The sequence below is a fragment of the Eretmochelys imbricata genome, chromosome 2 (genome assembly GCF_965152235.1).
Source record: "Eretmochelys imbricata isolate rEreImb1 chromosome 2, rEreImb1.hap1, whole genome shotgun sequence".
Taxonomy (NCBI): Eukaryota; Metazoa; Chordata; order Testudines; family Cheloniidae; genus Eretmochelys; species Eretmochelys imbricata.
Genome location: NC_135573.1, coordinates 22,346,703 through 22,368,942, shown reverse-complemented (window position 1 = coordinate 22,368,942; position 22,240 = coordinate 22,346,703). Strand labels below are relative to the sequence as shown.

Here is a 22,240-nt window from a genome sequence, read left to right as displayed (position 1 = left end):
TGGGCTTTGTGCCACTTTCAGATATACCCAACCAGAGCAACATTCCCAATTCCCTCTCCATTGTCCCCTCTGACCCTAGCCCCGGGAGCAGAGAGTAAATAATTCCCTAACTGCCTGATCATGCTTACAAAGCTGTACTTTAACTCCACCTCCTGGCTTCTTGGTCTATGCATCAGGGTGACCAGAAGCCATGGAGCTGCATAAACAAGTGGGTGGGGCTTGAGTACCTGGAAGAATGTCATAGGCAAGTGGAACTCATCATGACTACATGGGAGGAGGAGGACAGTCACATGTGAAAGTTGGACAAAGCTCTTCATTTTGCTTCAGATAGGGTCATGCAATACTAAGGCCGTTGCAAAGGCATGACATGGATAAATACAACACTTTTATCCTTTCCAGGAGAATATATCTTTGGTCTCTTGCCAAATTGTTCTGAACCTTCTGCCCCTTGTCCTCAGACCCAAGTCTTGCAAAACCCAATTTATCTCTTCTTGTTGCCAGCTATCTTGCATTCCTCCTGTTTTGCTGGTCCAGCTATCCTTAGGATCCGATTCTGCTGAGCACTGAAACATCGCCTCTCTCACCTCCCGTATACCCCATGTCACTACTGCGTTACTCATTTGCTATATAGCTGCTCAGCAAGAATGATTCTTTATAGCAATCTAACTCTACAGCTACCATTTGTATTCATGTACAACACAGAACCTGCTTTCTCTCATTAGAAGTAGAGTGGGGAATGAATCCAAACCTCAGATCTGGATCTTGGTTTGGTTCTGAGTTTGCAGGCTGTGTAATGGGCCAAATTTGAACACCTCTGAAACCTGGAACATTTAGGTTTGGATCTGAATATTGCGCGCCTGAGTATGTGAGAGTTTGAAGCCTGGGTATTGACCCATTATAGAGATCCGAGATCAAATTTTGCTCTGTTACATCAATGTGAATCCAGGGTAACTTCATAGGTCTCACCACTGCCCTTGCACTTGTATAACTGAAGAATTTGGCCCAGGAAGTTTGGATCTGGAGTTTGGCCCCTGGATTTTGCTTCAGGCCAATCTCTCTAATCAGAAAGCGAGGGGCTAAGAGAGAAGCTATCATGCATTTTCTAAGAAAGACCTATTAGTCTTAATTGAAACAGTCTTCAGGTCAAAGCAAATTGGGCTGCCTAAAATTAGGCACTTAAAATTCATATTTAGGCACCTAAAGAAGTGACCTGATTTAAGAAGTGCTGAGCATCCCCAGATCCTGCTGGAACCTGTAAGCACCCAAATCTGAACATTTTAGCATTGATGCTTAATCCTCCCCCGGAACTCTTACATGCTCATATTGGAAGCCTGCTATACTCTTGACAAAACCGTAACATCCAAATAGTGTTGCCTGCATGGATCTTAGTGGATCTGATGTACAATGTGACCTCTGAATGATGAAAGATCCCTGGGAGCCCTGGACACCTAAGTAATTATTAATTTCTTTCTAAGGGCTCTGCTTACAACAGAACTAAGGCAACTGCAAGCCTAAGATACGTGTCTCCTGCTCCGCTATGCTTTTTCTTTCTCGATTCAGAGAGTTGCTGGATACAGAAGCCTGAGGTTGATTTCAGATTAGGAATTTGCCTCCAAATAAAAATAAAAATTCTTTTGAAAAATTGGCCTTGTATTAGAGCTGTTAAATGTTCCTGTGACTGGTACATCCTCCCTGCCCTGCGCACTATACAGCCTCACATTGCTCCTTGAAACACCTCCCTCCTTTCAATTAGTCTTCCATAACTGACCTTGCTCTCGCCTAAGTACTGTACTAGCTGCCCAGACACCATTATTGGGAATATGATATAAATATCGAGAGAGATAGACTTTGTTCCACCGTCCTCAGAAGTTAGTACATTGTAATAAAAAGGCAGGACCAAGATACATGCATAAAACCCCATAAGCCTGTTTCCTGATCAGCCACTCTTATCCCTTGGCTTCCCAGACTCTCCCCTGTATTCTCCCTGCCACATCATGTCTAATCTAAGGCTCAGTCATTTGTTTAGGGCATAGTCCTGCATCGGGGGTGGTGCAGAGCTGTCCAGCTCCAGTAGGAGAACGTCTCAACGCTCATGGGGAGCATGCTCATTTCTATGTGGTACAGTACACTCCTTCTTGCGGGCCAGTCCCACTTCAAGGGCAATACAGAGGCAGGGCAAGGCCAGGGACCCACCTCCTCCTCACCCACTTTGCTGTGCTAGGTTCCATGGCGTAGCACAGAGGGTGCAGTTCCTGCCCTCCCCTCAGCCCAGGGACTGCAATTCTTTGGCCCTTTTGTGGGATAATTTAGCAGATGATGCTGATGGGAGACATGGCTCAGACAGGGAAATCACTCTCACCTTCCCTTTGGATTGAGAACAGAGGCTGATGCGCATTGTTCATTGGCAGCTCTCTGGCAGTTAAAGCAGCTGTGATGATGGGCTCAGAAGGGAGCACTATTCAGTCCATTTTGACACAAAGTGTGATGGCATGATATGGAGTGCTTAGGACGTGGGTTATAGGAGCAGAGGAGGAAGGGGGATTGTCTTTGGAATTCTCTAGAGACACCAAAGATCCCTGGGGGAAACGGTGACAAGATTCTAGAAATCCCTCTTTATGTTAAAGATGGGAAGACAGGTCAGTTTAGATTTAGTTTTTTAAAACATTTTTATTGCATGAGAACATTTTGTGTGATAGGCTTGGCCTGAACCTCATGTCCAGGTAACACAAGGATTACCTGGCAACATGTTCCCCCACTGTAAAGAAAATAAACGGTGTGGATTTTTTATTGCTAGTGCCACATTTTTTGCATGCTACTTGGAAGCTGGTCAAGAAGGTGACTTCTTCTCATGTTTCTCCCTTTGTGACAGCAGTCTTAGTGTAGCAGTGCCACTAGCAGCTTTCTGAAGTCCCCAGAGATGTCTGATTTGATGGCCTCTGCTAAGGACTTGTTGTATATTTTCTGGAACTTCTCCTTTATTGTTTGAAGGTCAATCTGAAATGGAAAGAATTTTTAGAAGTGTGGATCTGTTTTGCACCATACCTCACTCTTCTAGGTCCTGATCCAAAGCCCACTGCAGTCAGTGGGAAGATTCCGATTGATTTTAATCAGATTTGGATCCAGGGCCTTGGTGGGGAAGGAGTAGGTTCAAAACCGTGGAGCACTTTTAGCTCAAACTTGATATCCTGACTGCTGCCCTTACACAGTGGCTCAAGTTACGGTCTCCTCTGGAAGACACTCATGGGTGGTAAGGAGTGGGGGAGAAATTTCCAGGAATAGAATTAAAAAAATAAATAGTTTTTGGGTCATACATAACTTTCTGGTTGCTAAGTACAGAGAACCAGATGTTATATGTTAGTCCATAAAAGATGGCATCAATGATATGGGTCATATCTTTATTACGGAGGTTCTCAAATGTTTTCATAGTCAGGCCACAACTTAACAGGGAGAGTGTCCTGGAGACTAATTTCCAGCCCCACCATTCCAATCATATGGTTAATCACTTTGCCTCTCCATCAAATCACTTTGCCTCTCCGTCACATGAACCTTTTCCCTTCCTATGCAAGACCACTTAACATCACAGTGGCGACAACAGCTTACATGGAAGAGTAATGTTCAGACACTGTTTATGGAGCTGAAATGTCTTGAGCATGTTTTGTGCTTTGTGAAAAGACTTTAATCATAGTCTGCTTTGACTCTTATCTTCTTCTCTCCTTCTCCTCTGCCCTGTTTTTCCCATCTGGAAACAGACAGAGCCTGCACCATGTGACTCCCTAGCTCTCCACTGACCATACTTTGCGAACTGCTTCTTTATCGTTATTTAATTAGGATTTTTTTAACAAAGCTCTTTGGGACCAAACAACTTATCTCCCAGTTGAATAATGGTGGCCAACTTTAATCTAGATGTGTTTGGCTCCATTGTGCAATTACTAATGTGTCTCATGCATCGTTCTTTGAAAAAAAAATAAATAGATTTGGTATCAAAGCTAGAGTCTGTTCTCAGTTTTATGGGTGTAAAAACAGTAATAGCACTGAAGTCTATGGAGCTTCGTTGAATTTAAATGGCAAAACTGACTGAGCACAGAATCTGATCCTACTACTGTAATTCATTCCTTCTAAATTTCACACTTATCCACCAGAAGATTTGGGGCCTCTCAGATCCCAGCATATCTTACCTCAGCCCGAGTCACGAGGATGCGAATCAAAGTCTCCTCCTCTGTCCCTGCGCCCTTCATTGCCTCATACAGACGGGTGGCAAAGTAGCCTTGGCAATCTCTGGCACATCTCACTAAAGAAGAAAAGTGAAAGGGACCTCATGAGCCTTGTTCAGTTCATATTCTGCACTGTAGCTTCAGTAGGAGGAGAACAACAGCCCTCTTAATGGAAATCTAGACATCCCCAATGTCAGTACCCAACTGGACGTGCATTGTTGTAGGGCCTTAGTCCTGCAACTGGCTCTGTAGAGATGCAAGGGTCAACCCATATCATTACAGGTGACAGACTGGAGCCTAAAAGTGAATGTATTGCCCTACAGAGAGAGCATGTTATATAATTATGAATATCAAAATTGAATAAACATGTTAATGCAAGCACAGAAGGGCTGAAAATGTTCATGTTTATATTCCAGAATGAAAACGAATTGTATGGGGACACGGTTTTCGTTCTTTTGGCCCGTCTGGAATTCTGCTCCCTGCCAATTTACTCCTGAGTGGGATGACGTTGGCTTACTTCTGTGCTCTGAGACCTAAGATCTAGATAGCTCATGCTGGGGCTTAATGGAGGTTCTTCCCACAGACACATGGGGCAAGTCAACATTAATTGGTTCTGTCCCCCAGTGGTCTTTCCGTGTCTCAACCTAGTTCTAACAAAGCAGATTATCACTGTGTTTATACACATAAGAACCCCAATGGCTAAAGTCAAGTGAGGATGAAAACTAGAGAGAAAAGCTATAGACTTTCTTTTTACCAAGAGTGAGAAAGGCCTTCTCCAAATCTCCAGATGTTTCACTTTTAATGGCATCTTCAATGTCTCTCCCCTTCAGCTAAAGAGATAATGAAAAAATTAATTATAGCTTCTGTTTGTGCAGTAATCTATCCCTCTAGTGATAAGAACAGCACTGAGCCACTCCTGTTTCTGATCACATGGCTTTTAACATGGCAAAAGACTGATTTAGATCATATTGATACCTTCTTTGACTTTAGGGAGTAAGCTTTTAACTACTTTAATCCCCATGGCGGGCAAGGGTCTCACTCCGTCTCAAAGGACCAGATCCTCAGCTGGTGTAACTCTTCCTGGCTCCATTGACATTGATAGAACTATACCGATTTAATTCAGCTGACTCAGAATATGTAACGTGCATCCTTAAAGGTAACTGAAACATTTGCAGTAGGTGTTGTAGTGAATCATCTCATGACTTCTTCTTGGGGAGACCTCCAATTGAGAGAGACTGTTCGCACCTCCTCTGTCCCACCAAAGACTTGGATAGGTCCAGACAGTCAAGGTAGATTTTGGTGGGTTGTAACTTATTTTCTTTGGGTAAATGTAGTTTAGAAGGGTCTCCGTTTTGCCTGGGTTTTGTACCACACTGTAGGGAGGAGACAGTCGGGCAGGGAAGGGGAAAATATTTTGAAGTTAAAATCTGTTCTAATTTTTATGAATAAAAAAAATCTTCTATTTGTAAAAAATGAGATAATTTTTCCTCGACTCCGCCTTGCAAGACAGGATTCTTCCACTCTGGAATATCTGCTCAAATGAGAGATGGGCAAAACTGGGAATGTTTGGGGTTTGAGTTCTGCAAAACCAGGCTTGATTTGAATCTAGTCTTGCAAATCAAACCCATCAAAATATGGAGAGGATTCATATGTGGACAGATGGCTTTAGTCTCGGGCCCATCGCAACTTCAAATACAGATGGAAAGGATGCAGGTGGGTTTGACAACCCGTGTTTGGCTTTTGCTTTAGAAATTCAGGGGATTTCAGATTTGAGGCTCATTTATTGAAACTGCCAGAGTTTGGGTAGTGTTTATGTGTACATGTGTGTAGATAAATGGTTCTGGCTTTGGCCTCTCTAGCCACAAACAAAAGTTTGGAGTAAGTTGTGAATATATTTCCAACAATGCCTTACTAGATTTTCCCCCTCATCAAGAGATTCAATAGTTCTAATCATCTGCTGAACACAGAACAAGTTTAGGAAGGTAAATAAATGCAAGTTCTCACCTTAAGGCAATCATGTTCAGGCATCAAAACACAGTGACATTTCTTTTTAAGAATTTATATAAAGAAACAGAGAATCATAAAATGGTCCTCCCTAATGGGAAATGTCATCTTGTCCATCCTCCAGCCAGAGCCAGAGAGTTCTGTCTAGTGTGTTCTGGAGTGTTTTGTCCAGTCCAGTTTTAAATACTGCAAGTGACAGAGTTTCTACCACTTCCTATGGGAGATGATTCCCCAGCCTACTGCTTCTCATTGTTAAACTAATTCTCAACCTAATGCATTTTATCTTAACTCCCTGCCTTGTAAATAGCTATGAACTTTGTTTAAACAAACCTGAATTTCATTTATAACATTACATAGGCCTCCAACACACTCAACAGGGTTTTGGTTTTTGGCTCTTCATTTCAGTAGCCGGGATGGAGCTGTTATGTTTTCAGCAAGAGCTGTTTATATTTCAGATGGGACTAAGCTGCAAAGTTTAGCTCCAAACATTCCCAAAGTTCAGGTGTGTGCATCTTGGGGTTTTGTTTGGGCCCTCTCTAATTTACATATTTTGAGAGAAAAGTGCATCCACTTAGTCACAAGCAGGACATACCATCTTACCTTCTCCTACATTGTCCTTATTCTCTTCCTAATTATTTTTCAGGCTCCATGGGCTTAATTCCAGAAAAATTGGAAGCCTCTAGTGAAAAGAGGTCCATTTTTTTGCATGGGAGAACAGCAAGAGCTAGATTCAAGAGGCCTTCCCATTGAGACTTTCATTGAGACTGGAGGATCAGGATGAGAGACATAGATTCCCACCCATCAGATCTCTGCTTCAGTGGAGGAGAGGAGCAGAAAGTGAGAACCTCAAGGTCTTTGGCCAGGGGCCTATTAGCTGTGCAATGCTGAATCTTTGCAGTGTAACTGGGGAAAGGTCACCCTCTCTGTTATTCATGGGGTTGGGGAAAGACAGGACAACAATCAAAAACTTATTTTGCTGGATATTATGGGGCAGATCCTCAACTGGTGCAAATTGATGTAGACCATTCATTACAGCATTTGAAGAGCTGGCCCTATACATATATTGCTAGATGTTTAGAATGTCTGACCCCTCCTTAAAAGTACAAATAAAGAATCATATGTTCCAATTGTAAGTAGATCTGCTTTAGGAATTATTTTGGGGATGTTCTATGGCCAGTGTTATGCAGGAGGTCAGACTAGATAAGAATGGCCCTTTCTGGCCTTGGATTCTATGAATGTGTGAATTAATTCCATTAAATTACCACTGAGCTCCAAGCTGCACAATACCTGTCACAGAACAAAAAAAAACAACAACCAACAAAACTTACCTTTTCATAAGCTTGAAAGGTAGCTCTTAGCTGCATGTAGTTTCTCTTTGCTAAGACAACATTGAAAACCAATTCGTCTGTTCCCCAGCAGCCTTCCCCTGCCTCAAAAATTGAATGTTAAAATTAACCGTTTTTAAACGTTTGGGTTTTTTTTTTTCATATTTTTAAAAACCAGACATGGCAGTGAACCCAATGCACCGAATTCTGTTCCCAACCTGCCATTTTATTGGTACAATTTAATGCCATTGTCTTTGGGGTTGTTCAACATTTGACACCTTAGAAATGCCATAGACAGATAAAGACCATGACAATTGGGGATTTCTCCATTATTTTACTTACTTCATACAGCTCTTTAGCATCTTTCCCAGCGAGCTCTGCATTGATCTCCAGTCCTTCATCTCGGTTAGCCTACAGAAAGGGACATTGTGTTAAAAAAGAGAATACATGCTTATTACTCTTGTACAGTAGAATCTCAGAGTTACAAACACCAGCGTTCCGAACTGACTGGTCAACTACATACCTCCTTTGGAACCGGAAGTACACAATCAGGCAGTAGCAGAGACAAAAAACAACAACAACATAAAGCAAATACAGCACAGTACTGTGTTAAATGTAAACTACTAAAAAATAAAGGGACAGTTTACATTTTGTTTTGACAAGGTAAGGAAATTGTTTCTGTGCTTGCTTCATTTAAAGTAAGATGGTTAAAAGCAGCATTTTTCTTCTGCATAGTAAAGTTTCAAAGCTGTATTAAGTCAATGTTCAGTTGTAAAATTTTGAAAGAACGAGCATAACGTTTTGTTCAGCGCTATAAACAACCTCCATTCCCGAGTGTTTGTAACTATGAGGTTCTACTGTACTAGAATTGAGCGTTTTCCTTTTTGCCTTCACAAGCTGCTTCCTCATAGTCTTTTTGCTGCCATCTACTGGCCATTGTCTAGTGCTGTATCAACAAATTACACAGGGCTAAATTCTACTTTGGCTTACCTTGCACCCTGCGCAATCCCATTGATTTCAAAGGTACAAATCAGGACAGAATTTAGCCCATAGTATTTGCTTTACTTCAGAGATGCTAGTTCACCAAGGCTAGTATCCTGCCTTCTGCAACACTCAATACCTGTTGCTTCAGAAGAAGGTGAAAAGATCCTATGATTTACCGACACAGTTGTGCAATGCTGTACAGTGGAGGCATCACAAGTGATCCCTGACTGTCAGGAACATGTAGCCTTGTAACCCTACAGCTGAAACTTTCTTGCAAGAATAGGGGAATACGGAGGCACGTCTGTCACAACAGTCAATTTAAAAAAAGATTTCCAATACCTGCAGTGAAATGTCGCTTTTGTCACATTTCTATTCCTTAATAACAGTCATGTGGCCCTGCACTCTTCCTCCCTATTTAACAATCAGAACCATTCACTGACACCTGCCTTTTTAGCGTTGCTTTAATTTTCTACAGGAATTTCTGGTAGCACCTATCAAGGACAAATCTATGAATATTCCCTGGTTTGTCCCCCCTGAAAATACACCCAGAGGGGTCAAACAAAACTATTGTGGCTTCCCACATTCTAGAACGGGAATGTAGCTGTCATGTATTTAGCTATGCCACTGTTGTGCCTTTCCTTCCTGTGTGCTGTACCTTTTCATCTCTGTCTGTCTGCAGAGATGGACAGTCGTTTTGTGTTCAGTGCATTCTCTCTCTCTCTATCTCTCTCTCTCTCTCACACACACACACGTCCAGCTCTCATGGAGACTTCACTTTTCTTCTTGTTTTCTTAATCTAAATCAAAGAGCATTCTGTCTGATATAATGTTTGCTCTGTGTGAATCGAAAAACATAGCAAGCCCCTCCCACCCTTTCTCTGTCTTATCTGTTTAGATTGGAAGCTTTTTGGGGCAGGGACTGTTTCTAATTATGTCTCTGGTACAATGCAACCCTGATCATGGTTAGGTACTCTAGGCATAACCATAATACACAAAATAAAGTAGTAATAATCCAGTATCTTCAATGGAGGAATAATACTATGCAAGATCTAAAAGCTCTTAGTGAGAATTACCATCAATGGTAAAATATGCCCTTGACCAAAAGAGGTGGGGTGCAAACTGTGAGAATGGCCAAGGACTGCTATGGTCTATAGAACTAGGTGGTAAGTAAGTAAAATCCCAGCACAACAGTGCAATAATAAAATTTCCCTGGACTGGGGGCAAATCCTCTTTTGTGTCCCTAGGTTTTATACGTATATAAATCTCAGATAGGAAGAGCCAAGGCTGAGCTGTTATTGGAGCCATGGTCACATCCAGCCTGAATTGTACACTTGTCTTTAATTATGACTCTCGATTTGGTTAAAAGGCTGTAAGTATAGATGTTTTGCTGTAAAGAGCCTGTGTGCACAGAACAGATATTTATTATACCTGCACTATCTAGGTGGTGTAGAAAAAAATGCCTATATCATGTAGGTTTGTAATAGAAATATTCCAACCCTTACCTGTAGCACAGAAACCAGAATCTTTCTTAGGGAGCCACTTGTGTCGCTTTTTACATCAGATTCTAGATCCCGCTCAAAGACTATTAAGAAAAAAAGTCTGTAAGATTTTATTCACTGCTAAAGGGTGAGATATTTTCTTTAAACGAGGGTATTTTATATAAAATATCACTTACGCCTTTTGTATGCATCCTTTATGTCTACAATTTGCTGGGATAAGCAAACAAACAAAAAATCAGGTCAGTAACATGCCCATGTGACTTGACATCTTCAGATACCACAGTGGTGTTCCTGGGATTAGACCCCAGATAGAATGATGACATTTAGTGGGAGATATGTAATAGGTCAGATTCTCAGTCTCCACTAAGATCCAAGTTCAGGAAGTACATGCTTAAATCCATTCCTATTCAGGACAGCAGTTAAACACATGCTTAACTTTGTGTTTCTTTGATTTCAGTGGGATTTAAGCACATGCTTAATTGCTGAGGATCACTTTCCTGAGTTGCACTGGCCTAAATGCCCTTTGAACTGCTGCAGTGATGCAAAAGTCTCTTCACACTCCCTTAAACAGGTATAAATGTTGTCATGTGTCGTGATGTATGATGCACCCCCCGGCATCTGTCCCTCTCTGCATCTCTCCAAAGCCCACTCATATTCTGAGGGAGGTGGGTGCTGGAGGGGTGGGAGGGAACTTTCTGATGTGACTATGATGTTCTTTATCTACATAGCATTTGGGTCTAGGGTGCCCTCTCACGCAGTCCCAGAATACCAGACATTCTGGTACTTCTAGGAATGGCATGGGCCCGCCCCTGCAGGTGAGATACCCCCTCCCCGCCTCCCGGTGTGACCTTACATGTGTGGTGTGTAAGGTCATGCTGGCAGGGGCAGAATGGCACACTCTTCAAAATTCATCCCCCTTAAAATATCAGACATAACCACCTGCGTTTTTCTTGCAGTACTGGTTGGGGGACAAACCACCCCAAAAGAGGACTGTCCAATTTATAACATGACAAATGGCCTGACTATTATGGTCAGTTCCTTAAAAAATGCTCCTGACTCCAGTCTGAGGGGGCTGATAGCCTTTTGTCTGCAGCTTCTAGAGGGAGACATACTCCACTCACTTGAGCAGTTCTGACATACCTTCTTCTAGAGGGCAGGGGTGACGTGCGCACTAGTCAGAGCAGTACAGCAAGGAAGATGTATAATAACGGCTAAACACCCACGAACCTTATTGACCCTGGTGCAAAGAATCTCAATCAGCACCAATTCATCCGTTCCTGCACCTTTCATTGCTTTCCGAAGCTCTCGGGCATCATATTCACATGGACGATCCAACAGAGCCAATGCTGTCTTTTCAAAATTCCCACTTAGTTCTCCTTTCAGTACCTCTTCCAAATCCTAAGGAAGTAGCCCAGAAAGTTAATTCATAGCGCAGAAAATCTACCCAGAAGAATTGAGAGGTAATGTTTACTATTGTTTATTAATTATTTGTGTTAAGTCTACGGAGTTGTTAACATTTCCTGTGCTAAAGGAAGTCTTCCAAAAATTCAGTTCAGAAAAAAGGGAAAAATATCTTTAAATCTATGGGCCTGGTTCTTCTCTCATTGACACCAATGTACATCAGGAGTCCCTCTATTGATGTCAATAGACTTATCTCAGTGCAAACCACCAGGCACCCCAGTGCCTTGAGAAGGTGAGCTGGGACTACTTGATCCACTGTCTCAAGAGGCTCGTGCTATATAGGCAAGAGCAAGGTATTATTACTGTGTATGGTTGTTAAGGGTGATAACACCCAAAAGTTGTGTCCTTTGGTTGGAAATAAGTCAGAAATTCCTAATATCAGTGCCACTGTAACTGTGATGTCTCAAATTGGTCGTTTCAGACCCTTTGGCTCAGTTCTCTGACATATGCTGCTTCAAATACTCATTACAATACAAATACAATACAAATCCTGCAATCCTTACGCAGGCAAAATTCTTATTGCGCTCACTATTGGGTTTGCCTGTTGAAGGATTTTGGGCCCAATACTGCCACCCTTACTGACGTTGATTAGTGACCTAATCTGCAACTAGCTCCAATCAATTACAAATTAAGTATAAGGCCTGCAGGATTTGACCCTATGCCTAAAACAGGTGTTTTGAAAGCTTTTATTTTTCTTATATTAAATATTACTCAGGCATTGAGTCTTTCCTTTCAGAAGACAAGTACCAAAACAGATTTCTGACCTTTTGAACTTTATTGGCAATCTGTAGGTCAGATTTTCGTCTCAGGCTGGTATATATCAGCAGTAAATCCATTGAAGTCAATATAATTACACTGATGTAAAACTGGCGTAAATTATATCAGAATTGTCCCTCTGAATTTACATTAGGAAATTTCTGTTGCTATATCAACTACCTTTACCCTTGGTTCAGGCATTCTTTCTCACTGCAGGGGAGGCAAACAAAAATGAAAATGTTTTAAAGGCTCTGGAATTTGAGTATAAATGTCTGGCTCTACTGAATTTGATAAAAATACTTCAAATTAGTAAATGCAGTTTTCTAGAGCTGGTAGAAAATTTTCCAACCAAACAGTTTTCTGTTGGAAAATGCTGATGAGATGAAATTGAAAAATGTTGTGGAAATGTATTGATTTCATCAAAATATTTCCTGGGGAAATTATCAAAATGTTTAAATAAAGTTGAAACATAGTGTTTTGAAAAAAGTGAAATGTTTGTCTTTTAGGTTATTAAATTATAATGTATAATACAATATAAAAAATTGAAATGATAAAGTTGAAACAGAACATTTTTCCCTTATCAAAACAAAATATTTTTGGAATATCTCACTTTGTGAAAAATTCTCAGATTTTGCCCTTTCATCCCAAATTGGAATGAAAACCTATTTTGAAAGCTCAGAATCTCCCAAGGAAGAGAAATTCCAAATTTCAATCAGCTCTACTGAGTTCCATTTACCAAGCTATCTGTAAGGCCCAGGATGATTAATAGAATCAATATGTTAAGTGACAGTAATTCTTTCATCGGAAACTAACTTCCTGATTCTGTGTCTTTTAAAAACTGTCAGACACATGGCATTATCAGAAGTGGGGAAATGCGGGGGCACATTTCTAAAGAGCACTTTGTTTAAAACAACAGGGCCATTTCTTTTGAAATACCTTGCTATACATGGTCTTGTACTTCTGTTTTACTTGTTGCCTCTGGTCTGATGATCGATTTGATAGGATTTCAATAATTGCTGTTTCATCTGTTCCTAAAAAATATTAATGTAGACGAGGAAATCATTCAGAAACTGCCAGCAGATTTCATTTCTGCTGGGAGAGGAAAAGAGGATCAAGAACTCTCCCTTCAAATTAGTAGAAAATTAGTTTCAGAACATCAGTTGGTGTCAACGATAGCTTTTCTAGCATGTACCATTTAAAAAAAGTTACTTTTAGTCTGCAGCCAGAACATAAAGAGAAAGTGCACCCAAACCAATGCCACATAAAGCTAAGATATCATTAGGGAACCAAATCGCATGTTTCAAGGAATAAGCTCATCAGGGATCAAGAAGAAATTCCACCCTGTGTACCACTGAATAGCTAGCCAGGTGTGTTATCTGTTAGGATTTGGAAGTTAGCCTCCTTTGAAGGATCAGATACTGACTACCTCTGGCAGCAGAACACAAGTGTGCCAATAGTCTGACCCAGTATGGCACGTTCCGTGGGAAGTTAACCTATTGAAGATAATTGGAAAACACTCACTGTCTTCAGCAGGAGCACGAACTGGTGTATAACAATGTTGATTCTTGCTCCCTTAGTTACTTTGATCACAGATGGCTATGACATACCAGGGTACAGTCCAGATCAGGCGGGGCTGTGTCACCCTGGCCTTGCAACCTTGGGTGTCTTACAATGCCTTGTTGAAGGAGCTCCCACCTGGGCCACTCATAAACAGTCTTCCACCATGCAAGCCACACCCTGAGTATGTGTAACTGCAGCCTGCCAGTCACACCTGGGTTACAATCTGGCTCTCAGCAGTCTTGGTTATACTGCAGGATGACCCTAACAAACCCCCAGCCCCAGATTTCCCCCCAGGGAACTATACCTTGTACTGCCTGCCCCAGCCCTCTCCTGGACAGTGCAAATATTTTAAGTTCATTATTCCTTTAAGGGAATAATATGCAGGTTTATTATCTCAAGTAGTTATTCAGACACTTCAATTTAAACACACTGGATTGTCTGAAACAGTAAAACAAGTGTATTTACTACAAAGAGAAAGATTTTAAGTGAGTACAATTAATGAGGCATACAAGAAAAATAAAGATTCATAGGTATCAAGGTCAGAAGGGACCATTATGATCATCTAGTCTGACACTTACTAATGCCTAACTTAAACTATATCAGATTCAAGCAAAGTTTCTCGCCACATGCTTTCAGCAGTCTTACTGACCAAGCACTGTGGGTTAGGACCTTTCCCCCAGAATCCAATGACTGCTTACTTTGTCTCTTTAGGTGCAGTGAATGTGATGAGCCCAGCGAGAGAGGGGGGTTCCTTGGAGTGTTTGTCCCTCCTTTTTATAGTTTCAGTTCCCCTCTTGAAAAACATTTCCAGCTGGGCACTAGGAGACAAAGAGTCTATGTGGAAGGATGTTCCCTGCTGTTTTTTTCTCACCGGTTTGAGCTTTCTTTGTTTCCCTCCCTGCCTGATGACTGTGTTTACTGCTTAAATGAAAATTAAGCAAAGCACATATTCCCTTGTTAGGACAGACCTGTTTGCTAACTTCTGTTTTGGCAGGGCTGTGAGGCTTGGAACATGTATTAATAACCCACCAGACAGGGGAATTTTATAACTTCACAAACCATATTGCCACACGTTTTATCAGGACGATACCGACCAGCAAATTCTGAGTGTTTAAATCAATGGTTCTCAACCTTTTCTCTGCTGCCGCATACCGTGATACCTTTAATTATTTTGAGACACACCACCATATCTCCAGATGAACTTGCCCTCTTATCGCCTCGGTTTAAGCTGTTTACCAGCCTTACCATTCACAGCTGGCAAGGGCTGTGTGCTGGGAGGGTGTAGCTCAAGGTGCAGGGAGTGGGTAACTAGGGGCTGTGTAGAGAAAGGAGGGTAGTTCAGGGTGCAGGGGCTAGCTAGAAGCTGTGTGCAGAGAGGGGTAGCTCAGGGTGCAGGCAGGGGTGTAGCTAGGGCCTGTGTGCCGGCACGGGTGTAGCTCAAGGCGCAGGGAGGGGCTGTGTCTGAGGAGGTGCTGCTGCTGCGGGGCTCAGCCATGCGCTCAGTCCTTTGTTGGCGTAGTGGAGACAGCTCCACTCCTTGTGAGCATGTGCGCACCAGCCCAGGCCATGCCGTCCTACACAGTCACCATGGCCACTGGCACCCAGTGGTTCATGGGCATTGAGGAGGACATACCTGAGCCTGGAGGGTGGGTGGCCATTACCCAGCTCACATGGGGAAACTGGTCTGGATGCACAGAACGCCTGGTGTCACTACTCACCCCCTGCTCCTGAATGTTCCTCCATGCCCCCTTAAGGGGCCCTGGCCGGCCTGGGCCTGGGGAGGGAGCAGGGCCAAATCATAGAATATCAGGGTTGGAAGGGACCTCAGGAGGTCATCTAGTGCAATCCCCTGCCAAAGCAGGACCAATCCCCAACTAAATCATCCCAGACAGGGCTTTGTCAAGCCTGACCTTAAAAACTTCTAAGGAAGGAGATTCCACCACTTCCCTAGGTAACGCATTCCAGTGTTTCACCACCCTCCTAGTGAAAAAGTTTTTCCTAATATCCAACCTAAGCCTCCCCCACTGCAACTTGAGACCATTACTCCTCGTTCTGTCATCTGCTACCACTGAGAACAGTCTAGATCCATCCTCTTTGGAACCCCCTTTCAGGTAGTTGAAAGCAGCTATCATATCCCCCCTCATTCTTCTCTTCTGCAGACTAAACAATCCCAGTTCCCTCAGCCTCTCCTCATAAGTCATGTGTTCCTGTCCCCTAATCATTTTTGTTGCCCTCTGCTGGACTCTTTCCAATTTTTCCACATCCTTCTTGTAGTGTGGGGCCCAAAACTGGACACAGTACTCCAGATGGGGCCTCACCAATGTCGAATAGAGGGGAACAATCACATCCCTCGATCTGCTGGCAATGCCCCTACTTATACAGCACAAAATGCCATTGGCCTTCTTGGCAACAAGGGCACACTGTTGACTCATATCCTCCTCCTTGTTCACTGTAATCCCTACATCCTTTTCTGCAGAACTGCTGCCGAGCCATTCAGTCCCTAGTCTGTAGCGGTGCATGGGATTCTTCCGTCCTAAGTGCAGGACTCTGCACTTGTCCTTGTTGAACCTCATCAGATTTCTTTTGGCGCAATCCTCTAATTTGTCTAGGTCCCTCTGTATCCTATCCCTACCCTCCAGCATATATACTTCTCCTCCCAGTTTAGTGTCATCTGCAAAATTGCTGAGGGTGCAATCCACACCATCCTCCAGATCATTTATGAAGATATTGAACAAAACCGGCCTGAGGACCGACCCTTGGGGCACTCCACTTGACACCGGCTGCCAACTAGACATGGAGCCATTGATCACTACCCGTTGAGCCCGACAATCTAGCCAACTTTCTATTCACCTTATAGTCCATTCATCCAGCCCATACTTCTTTAACTTGCTGGCAAGAATACTGTGGGAGACTGTGTAAAAAGCTTTGCTAAAGTCAAGGAACAACACGGCCACTGCTTTCCCCTCATCTACAGAGCCAGTTATCTCATCATAGAAGGCAATTAGGTTAGTCAGGCATGACTTGCCCTTGGTGAATCCATGCTGACTGTTCCTGATCACTTTCCTCTCCTCTAAGTGCTTCAGAATTGATTCCTTGAGGACCTGCTCCATGATTTTTCCAGGGACTGAGGTGAGGCTGACTGGCCTGTAGTTCCCAGGATCCTCCTTCTTCCCTTTTTTAAAGATGGGCACTACATTAGCCTTTTTCCAGTCGTCCGGGACTTCCCCCGATCGCCATGAGTTTTCAAAAATAATGGCCAATGGCTCTGCAATCACATCCGCCAACTCCTTTAGCACTCTCGGATGCAGCGCATCCGGCCCCATGGATTTGTGCTCGTCCAGCTTTTCTAAATAGTCCTGAACCACTTCTTTCTCCACAGAGGGCTGGTCACCTCCCCATGCTGTGCTGCCCAGTGCAGTAGTCTGGTAGCTGACCTTGTTCGTGAAGACAGAGGCAAAAAAAGCATTGAGTACATTAGCTTTTTCCACATCCTCTGTCACTAGGTTGCCTCCCTCATTCAGTAAGGGGCCCACCCTTTCCTTGACTTTCTTCTTGTTGCTAACATACCTGAAGAAACCCTTCTTGTTACTCTTAACATCTCTTGCTAGCTGCACCTCCAGGTGTGATTTGGCCTTCCTGATTTCACTCCTGCATGCCCGAGCAATATTTTTATGTTCTTCCCTGGTCATTTGTCCAATCTTCCACTTCTTGTCAGTTTCTTTTTTGTGTTTAAGATCAGAAAGGATTTCACTGTTAAGCCAAGCTGGTGCCTGCTATATTTACTATTCTTTCTACACATCGGGATGGTTTGTCCCTGTAACCTCAATAAGGATTGTTTAAAATACAGCCAGCTCTCCTGGACTCCTTTCCCCCTCATGTTATTCTCCCAGGGGATCCTGCCCATCAGTTCTCTGAGGGAGTCAAAGTCTGCTTTTCTGAAGTCCAGGGTCTGTATTCTGCTGCTCTCCTTTCTTCCCTGTGTCAGAATCCTGAACTCGACCATCTCATGGTCACTGCCTCCCAGGTTCCCATCCACTTTTTCTTCCCCTATTAATTCTTCCCGGTTTGTGAGCAGCAGGTCAAGAAGAGCTCTGCCCCTAGTTGATTCCTCCAGCACTTGCACCAGGAAATTGTCCCCTACACTTTCCAAAAACTTCCTGGATTGTCTGTACACTACTGTATTGCTCTTCCAGCAGATATCAGGGTGATTGAAGTCTCCCATGAGAACCAGGGCCTGCGATCTAGTAACTTCCGTGAGTTGCCGGAAGAAAGCCTCGTCCACCTCATCCCCCTGGTCCGGTGGTCTATAGCAGACTTCCACCACGACATCACCCTTGTTGCTCACACTTCTAAACTTAATCCAGAGACTCTCAGGTTTTTCTGCAGTTTCATACTTGAGCTCTGAGCAGTCATACTGCTCCCTTACATACAATGCAACTCCCCCACCTTTTCTGCCCTGCCTGTCCTTCCTGAACAGTTTATATCCATCCATGACAGTACTCCAGTCATGGGAGTTATCCCACCAAGTCTCTGTTATTCCAATCACATCATAATTCCTTGACTGTGCCAGGACTTCCAGTTCTCCCTGCTTGTTTCCCAGGCTTCTTGCATTTGTGTATAGGCACTTGAGATAACTTGCTGATCATCCCTCTTTCTCAGTATGAGGCAGGAGCTCTCCCTTCTCATGTGCTCCTGGTCATGCTTCCTCCCAGTATCCCACTTCCCCACTTACCTCAGGGCTTTGGTCTCCTTCCCCTGGTGAACATTGAAATGGAAGGCAGAAATCTGCCACGCCCACGCATCACCTCTGTGATGTATCCAGTTTGGGGAGCAATGCCCCCCATGCCCTCCCATCTCTACTCATGCAGGTGGGCAGGTGTTCCCCCACTCTCCTTAAATGGCGCCCCTGCCCCATCAGTTCTGTCCCTATCCTCCACCAATCCAGCCCTCACCTCATCTCAATTCTGCCCCACTCCTACCCAGCCCCCACCAGTTCTGCCTTCCCAGCTTCCCCACCTTACACCCCGCTCCCACTTCCCAGTTCAGCTCCTCCCCTCTCACATCTGCTTCTCCTGAGGTTCTTCCCACCTCCCAACCCTGGGGGGCTGCAGCAGGGTCCCTGCTCCCCCTACAGGCTCTTCCCCCCACCCCTAGCTGGCGGCTGCAGGAGGGAAGGGGAGGGGCAGAGGAGCCAATCCGGTGCTCACGGAAGGGCTGTGGGGAGGAGAGGGAGATCGAGCTTCGATTGGTTGCTCTACCCATGGAGGAGGTGGGGCAGTGAGGCTGTCGGCCAATCAGAAGGTGTCTTCCTCCCACCTTCCTTCCCCCTACCCCGCCCCCACTCTGCATGTTGTTTTTCAAAAAATTCCACGGCACACCTGTTCGAGCCTGACGGCACACCAGTGTGCTGCGGCACACCGGTTGGGAAACACTGGTGTAAAGGATACCTCACAAGGTGTACTTTGTACAAAGATTATTACAATAGTGTGTAGGTGTGAATACAGCAATATATTCCATCACAATGGCCAAAGTCACACTTCAGGCCACCTATTGCCTAGCACAACGTGGATTCTGTAACTGAAATTCTTTAGGCGTGACTCCTTGTATGGAAACTGGGCCACAGTGTAGTGTCCACGCTGACAATCCCCTGGCTCCAACTGTTAGTGTACAATGCTAGGGGCAGAGACAAGGAGAGGCAAACACGGTGCAAAGAGGTGATAACAGTGAAGTATTTCACTCCAGATGGGAATGAGGGGAGAGAGTTACAATGTGTGGTACAAGGAAAGAGCCAGCAATCCAATGTGTTGGTGGAAGAGACAAACAGCTGTGGGTCAGTGTCTGACGGCTAATTTCTCATTTACACTAGGCCCCTTTATACTGCCAGAGCGGCACAAAGAGGCCTAAGTGTCAGTGAGAATCCACCCGCCCACGTGTAATTGCTGTGCAGCCCATCTGTCAGAAAGATTTGCCTGTACCAATGACATTATCTTAGAGCAGCTAAAAGGATCTCCTGAGGCAGCTTGATGACAGGAATGACCTTAAAGATTTAACTCTACCATCCTAGATGTTAGCTCTAATGATGTAACTGGAGAGGTATCATGCTGACTCCTTGTGTGCTACAATGTAGTGGACAATTTCCAGCCATGTGGCCTGCACGTTTAATGCACATGCGTAGTCTAAATATCAAGTGGGAAACCAAAATTCCTGGCCCTGAAGTACTTGAGAAAGCAAAATTGCTAAGTCTTATCACTGCTCTCAAACAAAGACATCTCCGTTGGCTTGGTTATCTGCACCGGAAGGGAAAATGGACACATTCCAAAAAATCTCCTGCATAGAGAACTTGTGGATGCTACAAGGCCACTGGGCCGACTTTGGCTTAGGTACAAAGATGTTTGCAAGAGGGTCTTGACAACTTTCAACATTGAAACTGCAACCTGGGAAGATGCAGCTAGCAACCGGACACCCTGGCGGGCTATGCTGCACCAGGGAGTCAAAGAGGCTGAAGAGAGATGATTGATAGAGGGAGGAAAGCGAAAACTAAAGTGCAGCAAGCCTCGAGAGCTAGCAGTGCACTAGCTTCATCCTCTTTCCCTGCGCCTTATGCCTGCACTATTGTGGCAAGGACTGTCACTGGAGAATTGGACTTTTTAGCCCCTCGTAATGCTGCAGCAAGATACCCATTAACTGAACTGCTTTTATGCTTACACCATTGTCTTTCAAGATGGATAGTTGCTACACATCATATTAACTCCTTGTGTGATGCAATGTGGTGGACCATTTCAAGCCAGGTGGCCTGCATGTGTAATGCACATCCTAGGGTGTAGGTAAGTATGAACCGGATGGACCTAGATAAGATGTCTTTAGGACACTAAGGGGATTCTTTTTCAGATTATACGTCAGGTGTGCTGAGAGCGCAGTGTATCACACTGACCAATATTGTCTCATTGTTTGCTTCCCCATCTCTATCTACCTGTTGTCTCTTGTCACATGCTTAGCATTGAACTCATTTCCATCTCAGCATGTAGACGCTGAATGCATATGTCAGTACAGGACAAGTGTATATCCCCGCTTTTCAGCTATCCCTTGTGGAAAATCTGAACACCAGGCCAGATCTGGGGATAGATGTTTTAGTGCTCATTGCCACTGCAACCTGCAGGAGTGGGAGTGTGCTTTTAACGGGGCACTTCCTAGTGAAGCTGTTGTGGCTGCGGGGTTGGCCAGGCAAGAGCAGCCCCTAATATTCAGGTGTCCTAGATAACTGCCTTTGTAGCCTCCCCCTAATGCCGGCTCTGAACAATGAGAGTTCACTATTCCTGTTATTGTTACTGACAGTTTGACAGATCAGTTGCAGTGAATAAATGCCATGTTCTTTCTGCTCCTTTGGGGTTAAGTCATGAAGTTAACACACCAGGAATAATGGGCACAGTGAAGATCCAATTCTGTGAGGTGCCAAGTGCCCTGAGCTCCTGTAGACTTCAGTGGAAAGGAGGGGTGTTCAGCACCTTGTAGGAGGTGCTCAGGATCTTTCTGAGGATTGGACCCTTACTGTAATGAGGTGAGAACACTTGTGGGGTAAATATGTATTGATTAGCCAGTGATTTTACTAGTCATCAGTATTAGATCCACAAGCACCTTGGGGTGTAGTAATGATTCATATGTAGCTAATGACGATTAAGATTATTTCCCCCCAAGCTAATATAATATATCATACTGTGAGGGTATCTGTATCTATCTATGCACACACACAGCAGTTGTGCTTTGGAGTTAATAAGTGGCGTTCGATATCTGACAGAAAACAAAGATTAACTCAAAACTGATCAAGCAATTGTTTTGCTGCAAGTGCGTGCTTGGACATACAACTTCTATAATGCAAAACTGTCCCATTGGTATCAACACAGCTAAACAACATGTTAAAAACAATAGCATTCTTACCCATCCCTTTGCAAGCTTTCTGTAGTTTCTTGGCATCCCGTTCTGCATCAAAATCATGATGGCGCCGAATGGTTGGCTAGAAAAACAGAGGCAACAGTAAGTGGAAAATAATACTACAGGCTAGGTTGGGTCAGATTGCCATCTGATCTTTATTCACAAAGGTCCAAACTCTGATGTCCTTACTTAGTTTTTACTCACTCCTTACTCAGGAAAAACTCTTATTGACTGACTTAGGTGTGTTGATCTATGAGTAGACTCTGAAAACCTTACTCACATTGGTAAGCATTTACCCAAACAAATAGTTCCATTCAAGTCAAAGGAAATAAGTGATCACCAGTATGAGAGAGGGTTGCATGAACTAGCCTTGAGTGAGCACTTCAGGATTTGCCCCACTATAAAATGGCAAATAAATTCAGCCTTTCAAATACTAGTACTTTTATGGATAAGCTGGTCTCCGACTGAAGTAAAACATGGGGGCTTGATCTTGTAAACATTGCTCATGCAGGCAG

The 22,240-nt window shown here is 43.8% G+C and overlaps 1 protein-coding gene across 1 annotated transcript in view; it reads right to left on the bottom strand.

Moving 5' to 3' along the window:
• Positions 1 to 2,813: 2,813 nt before the first annotated feature.
• The window catches only part of ANXA13 (annexin A13), a 65,158-nt gene continuing 45,731 nt past the window's right edge, over positions 2,814 to 22,240 (bottom strand). The window contains exons 2-11 of the mRNA XM_077809823.1: positions 21,732 to 21,807; positions 13,176 to 13,270; positions 11,250 to 11,420; positions 10,199 to 10,232; positions 10,026 to 10,105; positions 7,883 to 7,951; positions 7,544 to 7,645; positions 4,966 to 5,041; positions 4,176 to 4,288; positions 2,814 to 2,994 (exon numbers count right to left, since the gene is read on the bottom strand). Of these exons, the coding sequence (XP_077665949.1) occupies positions 2,875 to 2,994; positions 4,176 to 4,288; positions 4,966 to 5,041; positions 7,544 to 7,645; positions 7,883 to 7,951; positions 10,026 to 10,105; positions 10,199 to 10,232; positions 11,250 to 11,420; positions 13,176 to 13,270; positions 21,732 to 21,807 (936 nt within the window). The 3' untranslated portion in view covers positions 2,814 to 2,874. The remainder of the gene's footprint in view (positions 2,995 to 4,175; positions 4,289 to 4,965; positions 5,042 to 7,543; positions 7,646 to 7,882; positions 7,952 to 10,025; positions 10,106 to 10,198; positions 10,233 to 11,249; positions 11,421 to 13,175; positions 13,271 to 21,731; positions 21,808 to 22,240) is intronic.